Source organism: Aethalodelphis obliquidens, unplaced genomic scaffold (genome assembly GCF_003676395.1).
Source record: "Aethalodelphis obliquidens isolate GAN/ISIS:26980383/991018 unplaced genomic scaffold, ASM367639v1 scaffold8, whole genome shotgun sequence".
NCBI lineage: Eukaryota > Metazoa > Chordata > Mammalia > Artiodactyla > Delphinidae > Aethalodelphis > Aethalodelphis obliquidens.
In genome coordinates, this window is record NW_020837952.1 from 2,679,516 (window position 1) to 2,694,656 (window position 15,141).

Below are 15,141 nucleotides of genomic sequence, written 5' to 3' on the forward strand. Positions count from 1 at the left end.
TCCAGAGCCCGCGAGCCACAACTGCTGAGCCCATACACCACAATTACTGAAGCCCAGTCGCCTAGAGCCCGAGCTCCACAACAAGAGAAGCCGCCGCAACCAGAAGCCCGGGCACCGCAACAATGAGTAGCCCCCGCTCACCGCAACTAGAGAAAGCCCGCGCTCAGCAATGAACACGGAACGTAGCCATAATTTAATAGATAAAATAAAATTTAAAAACTGCCATAGTCCTCATGTAAACCAGAAGACATACATACATATATTCCCATAGATTCTCCTTACATTGTTGCAGTTAAACGGAAATTTCAAAGTCTACTTCCCAGTCAACATTATTACATTCCTTTTTTAAGCTGAAATTCAATTTTTTTTCCCCCTCCAGCCCATGAATGATATAATACTGTCTGGGAACTACTAAAGAACAGATGCTGAGGCCTTACTCTCAAAGGACCAATTTTGGATCAGAATGGAAGGGAAGGAAAAACACTGGAATTCCCTCTAATTCTGCAGGGGACTTTTGACGTTTAAAAAAAGATTCAATACTACTAAAGAAAGACTATGAATGACAGTTTAAGGCATCTGCCCCAGTAGTTCCTGGTAAAAACACACACGTGTGTGGATCCTTATACTGAATTAAAATATTAATACTTTTGGAACACCTATTAAGTCATACACCAAGGAGGATAAAAAGATAAAGGAGACGAAGTTCTCCTGTAAGTGGTTAGATGTCTAGGAAGGGGGAGGCAGATTCTCCCTCCTTTGTCTTAAATGCTAGAACTGAAATAGAAAAAAAAGAGCTCCTGGTAAATGCAATCGGGAAGCCCCAGTGAAAGAACTGGCCTGAGTTCAAATCTTTATGAATCGGAGGTGTCAATCAGGGGGAAACGGAAGAAGTGACAAGACAAAGGGATACACTACTAAGTGAAGAGAACTGGAAAAAGCAAGGCCTGGGGCCCCTGAAAACTGCGTGGTCGTGAGTTCGTAAAAGGTAAAGGCTACGTGTCCCGGTGGACATCAACACCGTTGGCGTATTTAGCGTTGGAGAAATCGGGGCGGCGGGCTTGGACTCGTCGTTTCAGGAGTCTCCCAGTAGAGGGCGCCATCAGACCGCGAGTGCTCAGCCTGACTCGGCTTCGGAGGCGGTGCATCCTCAGCCCGGGGGCGGGGCTGCCGCGCTCACGTGACCCTTGCTCATGGCGGCGGCTGCAGCGGAGGCGCTGGCGGCGCTTGGCGGCCGGAGCCGGATCCTGTAGCCGGGGTGTGGGCTCGCGTCAGTCCGTCCCTCTTTCGGCCCCCTCGGTTGTCTTCCGGAGTGTGGCTGACAGAGCCGGGATGGCGGAGCGAGGCCTGGAACCCTCGCCGGCTGCGGTGGCGGCGCTGCCGCCCGAAGTGCGGGCGCAGCTGGCGGAGCTGGAGCTGGAGCTCTCGGAGGGTAGGAGACGGGCGGGGGAGCGGGCGCCCGGGCGCCGCTGCGGCTCGCGGCGAGGGGAGACCAGGTCCCCGCCGCGCGCCCTGGTGGCCGTGCGGGCAGAGTGGAGGAGGGTGCCGGAAATCTGGCCCGGGCTCTGAAGGGTCGCTCCCCTTCTCTCTCACCCTGGGAAGTGGGTTTCCGTGTGATTCATTGTGTTCCCTGGGAGGGGGTGAGCAGAGGCTTGGAGGAGAGGTCCTCCCCAGGCCCGGGCTGCTTCTGTGTTCCCTGCCCCCCAAAACCCGAGACAAAGCTGTGTCCTCCCGCTTCAGGCTTCTGCCCGGGCGCCGGGGCACGGTGGGGGCGGGGCGGGGGTGAGGCCGCCAGCAGGGTGGCTGACAGCTTTCTCCTGTTCTCCTCTACCCTTTTCCAGGGGAGGGCCCTAGCCTGTTTCAGCTCCCCTTCCCCGTCTTCAGAAAAAGAGAAAGACAGGGGAAATCCGCCAGCATTTCTTCTTCCTTCTTTAACAATGCGAGATGCCTCCCTAGTGACAGGAGAGAGGTAGAAGCGGGGTGGGCCGTAGAGGGTCCTGGGGAGGCCAGAAGAAGTGGCATTAACACAGAGAGGGACACACAGGGCTGCTTCTAGAACACCTTTGTCATAAGGGTTTTTTTTCCTGGTGCCTGTATTCAGGCTGAATTGTCCGCATCTGATCACCTTTTGCAGTCTTTGAAGAGGGAAGGAGAGAGGTGGCTACCGGTTACAGGCAAATCCTGGCCGGCACCGTCTTTCTTTTGTTAATGGATTGTTACAAGGAGGGTTGGATTAGTATTGAGAATTAAAAGAATGGAATAAGTCGAGCCACTATTATTAGAGAAGTCTCTGGACAACAATGAGAGAAACGTTGCTCTGTTGTGGGCATGTGATCAGGCTTCTTGTGCAGTTGTGATCAGTTCTCCACAAAGTTCCTGTTTTTATCACAGGCTGCCTCTGAGACAAAAGCAGCATTTTCTCCAAGCTTGATGTCAGTACTGTGGTGGTGTCCCCAGAGTTGCATATTCTTATTAAGTTCTTTGCCAAAGGCCCTCTTCGCTAGCATTTTTCAAGTGGATTAAAAATTGTTGGTTGGAAAAGAAGAATGTGATAAGTTCCCAGGAGAGTTCTGACTTTTTGTTTACTTATGAAGGCATTCTCTCTCCCACCCCGCAGTCCTTTACAATGAAAAACCAGAAGTAGATTTGAGTGTTATAAAGCCAGTTGGGCATGGAGGGAAATAATTATTTTTAATAACCCTGTTAGGTTTTCCCAATGTATAGGGAGGTGCTGTTTTCATTTGCACTTAATTATCAGCATATTTTTTTTCAGTAACCAGTTGGGAAGTTATTCTTTGGCCAGTCCCCAGAATCAGTTGTGGTGGGTGAGTTTGTTTCTGTGAAATGTTTAGGGCATTGCTATGTTGGTTCTGCCTCTCAAAAAACCTCATTCTTCTGGACTAAAGCATTGTCATTCAATCCGTGATGACTTTCATTCAAGTCAGACTTTTAAAAGTTACTTTATAGTATCACATCAGCTATCTTTGATTAGCCAAAAGGAGAGAAGTTTGGCTGGATGTTTGCATCAGAACGAGATTAAAAATAGGAGTTGATTGCTTTTACATGGAGAGGGAAATCCTGGAAGCTCTTTATTCTTGATATATCTGCTTCCAGCTTTTTATCGTTTACTTCTCTGGGTGTTTCTAGAGATGATGACAAGGAACTATTTCTAGGACTCACACTGATTAGCTCACCTGTGTCTCCTTCAAGAAAGTGTGAAACTCCTGCAAACTGTATTGCCAAGCCTTCAACATTTTTAAGGACAAGTGCATGGTTTGTTTTCTGATGCAGGGTTGTTTTGCTTTGGCGTGTAACTGAGTTTGAATTGGTTTTTTAAAGGTTTATACTACATCATCTTGTATTTCATCTCTTTTAGCGATGGAAAACGGGAAAAAATGTAGTTGAAAAACCTCGGACCTGCAGTGTCAGCATCTTGGCCATCTGTCTGTCTCTCTCGCTTTAAGTACAGAGGATGGTTGACTGGAGGAGTAGGTAGACATTTTTAGGAATTCAAGTGAAGTTGAAACCACCAACAACCCCCAGATCTATAGCATGCTATTTGTGATGTCTGCACCATATTTTGAAGGGACCTTTGTTTGTTTAAAATTTTCTCTACGGTTACTGCTCTGACAAAAGTACTTTTTTCTTCTGGGAAAAAAAAAAGATGCTTTTAACTATGTGTTCATTGTGTGTTGTTGGCTTTGGTGCACTCATTCCTCCATTTTATTCATTTTTTTAGGTTCAGGCTGTAGTTGGTCCTAATTATAGCGATCGTCTGAGCTGTATGCCGTTAAAGAATTTTCTTTGTGCTCGCCTGTATTTTCAGCTGCAGGCTCTGGTCGCAGATGGGCCAGCTCTGCACCGGAACGCAGGTTATGCCACCCTGGGCTGTTTGCCGCAGAGTGCGTTGCAGAACCCAGTGCTGTGGCTGCTGCTTCATTCAGGCAGGTCACCATGGACTTGGTGCTTAAAGCTGCCTGCTTTTGCACCAAAAAGAACAGCCCAGCACTGTCCAGAGAATCATTTAAAATTGAACGGACACCTAATCATAAGCTTTTCTGTAGACTAATTGAATAGGCAGGAGGTTTCTGCAAGTATTCCCATAACTGAAAATTTTTTCATGATTCACATGTATTGTTACATTTATTATGTATTTGGTAATAAGCTCTGTTGTCTGAACTTGAGTCATATGTTTTAGTCAAGTGTATGCACATAAAATAACACTAATGAGGGGAATTTGTTTAAATCTGTCTGATAATTCATTGTGTTTGTGTCATGATCTTATGCATTATGTCGTTTGAGTCTCACTGCAACTTTGTGATTAGGTAGAACAGATGTTATTAACACCTGTTAATAGTTTTTTGTTGTTGTTTTGGTTTAACAGAAGGGAAAACTAAGACTCAGAAAGGTTAAGTATTTTGTCTAAAGTTGCTCACTAATAAGTGCGTTATCTTAAGCTGACATGTAATTATGGCATCTGTTACCATCAAATGATTTAAATATCTTTACGGTTATTGCACAAGCTATTAACTCTAATTTTTACTCTAAGCAAATGCTACGAAATAGTTGTATGCCACAATTCCAAAGAGTCTTGTTGATTCTCTTTCTGAAATCTCTTTTAAATCTATCTTTCACTTATTTGATTCAGCAGACATTTATTCTCTGCTTACTATGTGCTAGGGATACAGAGGTGAGTATGGTACTGTGTTAGCTTTCAAGGAGCTCTGAGTCCGGTAGGGAAATCACTTAAAAATACCAACAAAACAGTCCATGAGACAAAACAGTCCATGAGGGTTCTGTACAGAAACTGCCTTCTAAGAAAAGAGGAAGCTGTCTGCTTTGTTGTTGTGAAAAAGGAACAGCAGAGAACCTTAAATACAAAACTGGAGGCTGGTAGAGAGGGCTGTGATTTAGCTCGTGAAATTGTCGTAAGTGTGAAGGAAAGAAGGCAGTCTGTGGCAAATTAGAAGGGGTGCAAGTCTTTCAGTGCCTGAAAACAGTCCCAAGATGACAACTGGAAAGGTATTTAAGATAAAATAACGCTTACAGGAAGGGATCCTCCCTTTTCTTGTTTGAACACTTCTCTGACCACAAACACAACAAACCCAGTCACATCCTCCCTTTCTCCTGTCTATTTCATCACGTATCTCAGGGTCCTCAGAGAGTGGTACAGGTCCACCTTGAAGGTGGAGGGGAAGGAGACAGCTGCTTCCTCGGAGTTGAAGTGAATCCTCTTCAGGAGTTGGGCAGAGGTGGGGGAGTTGAAGAGGAAAAGGGGGAGATGCTGAATTGAGATTGTATTTCACAGTGTTCAAAGTGGGCAATGGAATTAAGCCACTAGAAGACTGGTAAATCCTTCTTACTTTACTTATAATGGGAAAGTGGGCCACTTCCCCCCAAATATGTAGCATAGTCATTAATTCATAAGAAACACCTTTATCAGAAAATTATGACTAAGCAGTTGTCATTCCTAGTGTTAGGAGTATTAAGGAAAGCAGGTTTGGTTTGAAAAACCAAAACTGGGCATTATCTAAGTGATTTATTCTCTGAAAGTTGCATATCTATATTTTTGGTGGGCTATACCCGCCTTATGTTGGAGCTTATCTTTAGGAATTGCTTGTCAGAGCCTGTGACGCATTCCTTTGAAAATCCTCATAGCGGCAAATTTTAATTCTTTGAGGGTAGAGTTTCATTTTATGGGTTACTTGGTGTCAAGTAGAGAAAAGCTGGTTGATGTTCTTCTGGAGTCCAAACTAGCTGTGAATGAAAAAATTAGAGTGATTATAAATGTGTTTTATTTGTAACTGTCAAAAAATTAGAATGATGCTAAACTGGTTTTGAGGGTAGTTCCAGAAGAGTAGTGACAGACAAATTCACTGGAAGAATGATTCACTTTACTGTAAAGGATAGCGCTTGTTTAGACACCCTAGTTCTATGTATTTTGAAAAATTAATCTTGTTTGACAGTCCATAACACTGAGCTGGATTTTTTTTTTTTATAAATTTATTTATGGCTGCGTTGTGTCTTCCTTGCGGTGCGTGGGCTTCTCATTGCGGTGGCTTGAACTGTTTCAGAGTTTGGGCTCTAGGTGCGTGGGCTTCAGTAGTTGTGGCACATGGGCTCAGTAGTTGTGGCTCGCGGGCTCTAGAGCGCAGGCTCAGTAGTTGTGGCTCATGGGCTTAGTTGCTCCGTGGCATGTGGTATCTTCCCGGACCAGGGCACGAACATATGTCCCCTGCTTTGACAGGCGGATTCTTTACCACTGCTCTACCAGGGAAGACCCTGGATTTTTGAATAAGAGAAATCTTTAACCCTTCACTCTCAGCCCAGCCCTTGGTGGCTGCTTTCTTTCCTGGCCTTTGTGAGGATTAGCACCTCAGGGTTGAAAGTTCAGATGATTGGCTAAAAACGGCCTTCACATGTATTTGTATTTTAATGATTATAGTTCTTCATGGTTCTCTCTCATGATTAATCAGGAATGGTCTTTGAAACACTCCTTCCTGCTTGTCTGCACCATTTCTCACAGTTCTTTAAGAGTTAGTTGAAGTTCTACCTTTTTTCTAAACCTGCCCCTGAACACTGTGAGCTCTTCTTCTCCAAACCTTATAGCATTTACAGTTTATATCATTTTTGCCAGTCATGGATCTTGTAAATATTTAAATTGTTTTTCATTTCACCTCCATGTAAGCTCCTAAGTCCTTTAAACAACTGCTCAACAATTTCTTTCTTGTATTGCTTTAGGAGTGCAATAAATTTTTGTTCACCTCAGATTTTAATTGAAGCAAAGTCTCTGTCTTGGGGATTTGATATTGGCACAAGGGGTGGGGTTGTATGATCATTTGAGGAGCGCGGGTTTTGGCATCTGGTGGGCTTGGGTCCAAGTCCTGGCTGTCACTTAGCCCTGTGACCTTGGATGGACTGCCTAACCTCCCTGGTTTTAGTTCTTCAGTTCTTAAGAAAGGAAGGACAACCTTATTAGAGTTGTAAGGAGGTTTAAAATGAGATCGTAGGAGAACAGCTGAGTGTGGTGTGTGCGTGTAGTAAGTGCTTGGTACGTGTAATCTTTATGGTTTCTGATAGTGAATGGATGCATAGTGACTTGGCTGTTTTTAATATCTTGTGTTACTTAGCGGAATATGATTACATATGAAGTGATGAATGGAATCAATTAGTGTAATTCTTTTTTGCAAGTAATACTTGACTCCTCCATCAGTTGCTCCTGTCGGCACCCTCTACCCTAGTTCAGCACGTGTTGTGTCAGTGCAAGCAGTTGACTAGAGCAGCACAGAGTAGCTGGTTTGTTTCACGTAGACATCTGGCATGTGTGCATTTCTAAGCCTGTAGGCTCTGGCAAATGGCTCTGAAATTTAAGCATCGTTTCTTAGACTCAAGCATCTTCACGCTATGTATGAAAAGGCACGTGTGGATGCTCAACCTTCACATGGCTTTTGACTCTTCCTTTTCCCCCGTTTGTCCTTCGTTAACAACTCCTTTTGGCTCCTCGTTCAAAAGTTTTCTTGCATCCATTTTTCCTTTAAGTTGCATTTACCACCAGCCCTGTTCAGTCCTCTATCTTTAGACCTAAGGGTCAGCTCTAGATGGATCTTTTATCTTTTAAAAATACCATTTTTATCTAAAGGCGTTGCTACATCCAAGGCTCTGTCGCTCATTGTCTTTATTTTAGTTTTTATTTTTAAAAATATGTATTTATTTATTTATTTTTGGCTGCGTTGGGTCTTCGTTGCTGTGTGCGGGCTTTCTCTAGTTGTGGTGAGCGGGGGCTACACTTTGTTGTGGTGCGCGGGCATCTCATTGCGGTGGCTCTCTTGTTGCGGAGCATGGGCTCTAGGTGCGCAGCTTCAGTAGTTGTGGTGTGCGGGCTCAGTTGTTGTGGCTCGCGGGCTCTAGAGCGCAGGCTCAGTAGTTGTGGTGCACGGGCTTAGTTGCTCCGCGGCATGTGGGATCTTCCTGGACCAGGGCTCGAACTCGTGTCCCCTTCATTGGCAGGCAGATTCTTAACCACTGCGCCACCAGTGAAGTCTAGTACAACTTTTTTTGGACTATGTCATGGACATTTAAGTAAGAGTTTTCGTATATTTGTGTTTATAATGAATAAGTTACCTTCCCTGGTGGATGCTCTTCTATGAATAAAATCTTTTCTGAAAGGCCATTTCTTTGGAATTTTATAGCATCACAGCTGACAGGATCTTTGGATACACGAGTTGGCTTTAGTGGACCTGGAAACTCTAAAGCCGTGTGTAGAATTGTGAGTGTGAGTGCTTATGTGCCTTTTTGGGGAGCAGAGTCTCCAGCTTTCATCAGTTTCTCAAAGAGGACTGTGAAGCGAGAACCAAGTCTGGGTACTACCACTCTTCATTCTTACTAGCCTGTAAGGAACGCCAGACTCCCTCAGCATCCCTCCTCAACACTCACAAACTTACCTATATCAGTTCCCACCCGAAGAACTGTCCCCCTCCTGTTCTGCAGTGTGTCCCTGTGACTATGATCTCAGTCCTCATCCCTTCTCCTCTTCTGGGATCTTGGGATCTTACTTTATTGATCCATCTATTCACTTGTAGTCTTTTGTCTTTGTTTTTTCCTCTCATCTTTAGCCTCTCACTTAACACTTGGCTCTTGGCCCCCTCCCTTCAGCCTATAGATACGCTGAAGTTTCTCCCATCTTAAGAAAAGTATCTTCCCGCGATCTTGTATTGGAGCCTATTTGCTTTCGTGTGCTAGCGTTCACTCCCTCTCATAGATCCTAGAAAGTAGAGCCTACATTTCCTTTATTTTGTTTCTTACCTTTGCTCACTCCTCAGTCCATTGCTTCTATCTTATCAAACCTCTGAAAAAAATGTCTCCAAGGCCACCAGTGACTTCTGATTTTAGACTGAAAAGTACCCACATCTTTCTCTGCATCTTTCTTTGCAGCATTGGATGCTGTGGACCAATATCTTTATAAAACTCCCTCCTTCCTTAGCTTTTATGGTATAATTTCCTTCCAGCTCCCTACCTATTCCTTCTGCTCTCCCTTGGGCTTCTTTTTCTCTTTCTTCCTCCTGGTGTGGGTGTTCCTGGTATCTGTCATTAGCCTTCATCTCACTTCACAGACACTTGCTGACTGATCTCATCTATGACCAGGGCCTCAGCTGTCAAGGCTGGGAGATGACTCCCTAGTCTGTATCTCTAGCCCTGACTCCTCTCTGCTCCAGACATCCCATTTATTCTCCCCAGACAACTGTAACTTAGTAGGTCCAAAACTGTACTCCTTGTTTCTGCTCCGCAAATACTTGGGGGTCATCCTTAACTTCTGATGGGTCACTAAGTTCTGTCGATTCTGCTTCCTCCCCTCCATTCCCATTGTTTCAGCCTTTGTTTAAGCTCTTACCATCTTTTGCTGAGACCATTACAGTAGTCTCCTAACTCGTCTGCCTGCCTTCAGTCTCTTCTCTCTTCAGTTCATCCTTCTCTATTCTGTGATGGAATGATCATTCTGAAATACAGATCTAATTGTGTCCTTTTCCCTGTTGAAAAATTTTCACTGGCTTCCCCAATCCACAGGATAAATTCCAGGCATCCTTTGTGTAACAAGACCTGCCTGCCTGCCTTTTTAGCCCGGCTTCCCGCGCCTTCCATGTTTTTGCTGTCTTCTCTAGCCATGCCGAATGACTTGTATTTCCCTGAATGCATGGTGCTTTTTCACTTCCATTCCTTTGTACACGTTGCCCTTCTCTGAGAAATGCCCACTCTGGCATGTTCTTCCCCTTTTTCTGTCTCTTTAACTTCTGTTCCACTCAATTTCCTGTAAGAAGCCAGCCTTTCCTAAGCTCTCTTAAGAAGTTAAGAGCTCTGTATAAGTAGCCATCAATTATTGAGTGCTTATTATGTAACAGGCCCTGTGCTTAGCACTTTATATATCCTGCCTGACCAGTAAGTAGGTGCTGAATAAATTGCTGCTGTTGTCATGGTGATGAGGGAACTGAGCTAGCAAAAATCAACTGAACCTTGAGTGGAACAAAGGGTGTGCCAGCTCCTGCCCTCACACAGACCTGATCTTTCCCTTTTTCCCTACCAGGAACAGTAACGTTCTGAAGTGAATGGCAAAGGGAAGAGAACACACTTGAATCATTTAGAACTGTTTCTGCTGCTTACTGTATGATCTTGGACAAGTCTTTGAAGTGTGCTTCTAATCCTAACAACTCCTAAAGATAGGTGTGTCATTTCCATTCTGTAGAGACTTGTTAAGGAACGTGAAGCCTGAAAGTAAAGTGTGCTGGGGTTGGAACCCACCTCAACTTGGCTCCAAACCCCATGGTGTTTCCACACTGCCTCCATCTCCCTGAATCACGTTTCAAGTAATTTCAGCAAAATTCTTTTCCATCTTAACTATTGGGCCCCACTTTTCTTAGGATACAGCTTCTGTCTTTGGAGTTTGGGAGGTAGGGCTCCCCAGAGAGAAAAGAATGGGAATGTTCTATCCTAAGAGAAATGGATAGCAGTTGGAGTGAGGTTGGTTATTTTTGACCTTGCTTTGCCAGAACCAGCACTCCAACATATATTTGGAGGATTTCATTTATATCAGCTTGACTTCTGGAAGGGTGTGACTTCTTTTTTTCTAAAAAGAGCAAAAGATATTGGGTAAAATCCTTTAAGACTGCGTATCTGTAAAGTAAGAGATAATTTTATGTACTTATATTTTGATGTGAAATTGATTTTTCTTCCTTGAATTGAGATGGGGTTGATGAGAAGCTGAAAGGGGAAAATCCAGAAGGAGAATATCTTGGATGCTACACAGGACAGCCCTAAATGAAAATGCACAGGTCTGGCATCTTTGAAAGGTCCTTGCTGTGCCCTGGACTTGAGCTTCTGGGCTACAGATAGAGTATTGTTACATTCTGGTTCAGAAAGAGTTTTTTGTTTGCTTTGTTTTTTCCTTAGGATATTTAATGTTTAATTTAAAAATTAATGTAGATATTTCTGTAAATGACATTTACTTTAGTTGATTTTTCTGGAGTTATTTTTTGTCAAAGAAGAGCGCTCTCATATCTCCTTTTTTTTTCCAGAGGACTCTTGCTTTTAGGGGTAAACTAAAGCAGCTGTAGGATTTTTTTCTTTCTTTTTAAGGACCTTGTTTCAAGGTTATGTTTGGGTTATGTTTCAATTTATTCATAAACTGGAACCTTCTGGGTTTTAATTCAGGTCAGGCATGAATGCATTACAGTGCTGGCCAGTCTTGTCACTGAATCTCCTTTTTTTTTTTTTGGCGGTACGTGGGCCTCTCACTGTTGTGGCCTCTCCCGTTGCGGAGCACAGGTTCCGGACGCGCAGGCTCAGCGGCCAGGCTCACGGGCCCAGCCGCTCCGCCGCATGTGGGATCTTCCTGGACCGGGGCACGAACCCGCATCCCCTGCATCGGCAGGCGGACTCTTAACCACTGCGCCACCAGGGAAGCCCTGAATCTCCTTTTTAAAAATGAACCCAGGGGCTTCCCTGGTGGCGCAGTGGTTGAGAATCAGCCTGCCAATGCAGGGTACACAGGTTCGAGCCCTGGTCCGGGAAGATCCCACGTGCCGTGGAGCAACTAAGCCCGTGAGCCACAACTACTGAGCCCACGTGCCACAACTACTGAAGCCCGTGCGCCTAGAGCCCATGCTCTGCAACAAGAGGAGCGACCGCAATGAGAAGCCCTCGCCCGCAACAAAGAGTAACCCCTGCTTGGCGCAACCAGAGAAAAGCCCATGTGCAGCAGCGAAGACCCAACACAGCCAAAAATATAAAAAATAAAAAATGAAAATGAACCCAGCAGGAATTGTGAGGAGAAGTTTCTGATAGTTTCTTGCATAGTAAATCTGTGACTGAGGCAAGCAGGCTGTCTTAATTTTTTTTTTTTTAATCAAGGTATAATTGACATACAACGTTATATTAGTTTCCAGAGTATGACATAACGATTTGATATTTCTATATGTTGGGAAATGATCACCTCAGTAAATCTCATTAACATCTGTCATCATACATAGTTACAATTTTTTCCTGTCTTAAAATTGTAAAGAGCTGTCATTCTTTTTTTGGCTGCGCTGCATGGCATGCGGGATCTTAGTTCCCTGACCGGGGATTGAACCCGTGCCCCCTGCAGTGGAAATGCAGAGTTTTAACCACTGGACCGCTAGGGAAGTCCCAAGAGTTGTTATTCTTACTTTATTGGACTTCCTTTCTGGTTTGGAGAAACTTTCATTTTTAAATTGAATGTGTAGCAAAAGCATTTGTGAGTTTTCCTCCCATGGTTCTTTGCTTATCGTTTTCTTCAAGGAGACCAAGGGAAGTCCTAGAAGAGAACTTCCTGTTAAAAGAAAAGACAACGTCCTCATTTGTTGGTTCTCTGAGCTCTAATCTCTAATGTTACTCCTATATTATAGTTATTTTTCAAATGACCTTAAAGCTATTATACGATCATTTGCATAAATATTCTCATCTCCCTTTGTAAGCTGCTTGAGGACAGCACACAGCATCCTTCAGCATAAGTGCTTTTCAGTACTTATTCAGCCAGTGAATGAATCTAGACTCTTGTCATCAGCCTCCTTATCTATTCTTATTTCCTTAGTAGTATCTGACAGACTCTTCTATTACAGTCAGACTGGTTTCCTCACTCTTTTTCCTGACTGGCTCATTCTCATCTCTATGCCTTTGCAGCGACTATTTTCTTTGTCAGGACTACCTTTTCTCCTAGTAAAATTTACCTGTGGTTTCACGGCCTGGTTGATGTCCTTTCATCAGGAAACCAACTGACTACTTTAGTCCTTATTAATCTCTTCTATTTTTAAGCTATTGTTGTATTCAGTGACAGTTTAACACTTAACTGACAGCTGTTTATTTGTTTTGTTTATGTTGTTTTTGCCTCCTCAGTTAGACTTTAGATTTTGTGAGTGTAATGACAAGGTCTTCTACCTTTGGGAACTTGTAAGGTGCTAAACATATCAATATATCAGTAAAGATGTATTGAGCACATTTATTTACAAGATCTACTGAGAGGGTGAGAGATACATAGAAGGCAGATACCCTGCTCTCAAGGAGCTTTCAGTCTAGTAACTTCTCAACAAATAGCTGTTTGGGCTTTAAAAATATTAATGTAAAGTAATTGTCTTTTGAGTGAGCACGTAGAAACTATTTTATACTTGAGTGATAAGATAGCATTTAAACAACCCCATTTGAAATGATTCTGGGAAAATGGCAGTTTGAGCACATCTCTGCTGCCCTCTTTTTTTAAAACTCAGTTCAAGTAAAATAACAATTTCAAAGCTTAGAACAAAAATACTAAGAGTTGGAATGGGAACTCATGAAAGTCGAAGGACTTGGAGGATAGATCCAGGAAACCAAAAATGCAGATAACAAGAATTTTAGAAGGAGGAATAAGTAATAGAAGAAAAATTCCCTGAGCCAAAAAAAGATTGCAGATTGAAAAAGACTGAAGATTGAATGAGTTCACTGTGTTCCAGGCAAGATCGATGAGAAAAGGCACAAACCTAGGCATATTCTGATAAAATTCTTGAATTCAGTGGTAAAGACAAAAAAAAAAACCTACAAGTAAGTTCCTAGATAGAAAGATAAAGATTCAAAAGAAAAGAAAAGGTGAGAAACATTCAAAAGAAGATAAAGATACAAAAGAAAAAGTTAAAACTACCACAAAACACACTGTTCTCATTTGCATCACTATAGTGTTAGTGTAAGAAGCAGACTATTTAGAGAAAAGGTCCACTCCAAAAATCTTATAGGCAGTCTAGATACGATTCACCTTTCAGGGAAAAGAAAGCTCTGTGTGGGTGTGCAAGGATTCCCATTATATCACCCATAGACTCTAATCTGGACAGTATACTCTAATCAAACAAACAATATTTCCTCTCCTCCTTCCAAAGTAGGAAGAGGAGAGGAAACAGTGATAGACAATGGACTTTGAAATATATATATATCATATATTATTGTTACTCTATGTTACATATAATATATGTATCAATATAATTACATACATTGAGAGTGATAAGGAATGTGTAATATAAATGCTAAGTAAGGATCTTTGAAATTGGAGACACATATTGAAAGAGAAAACCTTGCTGTCTGAAGGAAATATTCTAAATGATTCCAGCAAAACTTGGACATCGCAGGACAGGGTAGTGTGTGGTGAGTGGGAACTAAAAGCATTCTTTGGTATCATTGAGATGTTGGCAGGGGAAGTATGGCAATGAACTGCCTTTGTGAGGAGAAGAATACTTCATTTATAATAGTGCTAAAAAAATTGTAAAATACTTAAGGGAAAGTATCACAAGAAAGGCACAGGCTCTGTGTGAAGAAAATTGTAAAAGATTAAGGATGATCTGAAAAAAATGGAAATATATACCATGTTCCTGGATGGGAAAACTAAATAGATGTAAATTCAATGGAAATTAATTACAACTCCAGTGGAGAATTCTTTTGGGGGTGGGGAAATAGGTAAAACAATCTGTGTTCAGATAGAAGAATAAATGTTTTAGAATAGCCAAGAATATTTAGGCACAGAATAGTGAGGTGGTCCTTGCTTTACCATGTATTGAAACAGATTCTAAAATGATCATACTCAAAGCAGTGTGGTATCAGCATGTGAATAAGGATGAGCAAACAATAAAGTATCCCAATCCTTGTATATGTAAGAAACATAATTATAAAAACATGAAGGTTTTGCAAGCTTAGACTAGCTTTCTTTCCAATTGTCTCAAATTAACAAAAGATCTTAAAATAAGTTGGCCAGGGCTCCATAGGACATCAGAAATACTGATACTGTATTTATCCTTGATACTCTATTTATCCTGCCAAGAGGAGCACACGGAACCATTCCTCCTGCAGTGTCTTTCCAGTGCCTCTACAAACAAAGCTTAATATTGTGGCATCTGGCAAAGGAAAAATATTTAAAGGGTTCATCTTAATTTTCACAGAGCAGGCAATGAAGGGGTGATTTGGAGCTGAGAAGCAATAAATTGATAACTGGCACATTCTTGACTCCTCTCTTTTCTTCAATCCAACGGCCCATATCTAGTCCATCAGTAAGTCTTTTTGGTGCTACCTTGAGAAATACCCTCGCATCTGCTTCTCCATCATTGATCACTGCCGATCATCACCTTG

The 15,141-nt window shown here is 42.7% G+C and overlaps 1 protein-coding gene across 4 annotated transcripts in view; it reads left to right on the plus strand.

The window, feature by feature from the left end:
* Window positions 1-1,231: 1,231 nt before the first annotated feature.
* DIP2B (DIP2 acetate--CoA ligase B (putative)) overlaps window positions 1,232-15,141 on the plus strand; it is a 236,316-nt gene continuing 222,406 nt past the window's right edge. For 3 of the 4 annotated variants that reach the window (XM_027106260.1, XM_027106264.1, XM_027106262.1), the window contains exon 1: window positions 1,232-1,429. In XM_027106260.1, the coding sequence (XP_026962061.1) occupies window positions 1,330-1,429 (100 nt within the window). In that variant the 5' untranslated portion in view covers window positions 1,232-1,329. The remainder of the gene's footprint in view (window positions 1,430-15,141) is intronic. The other variant, XM_027106261.1, reaches the window with a different exon arrangement.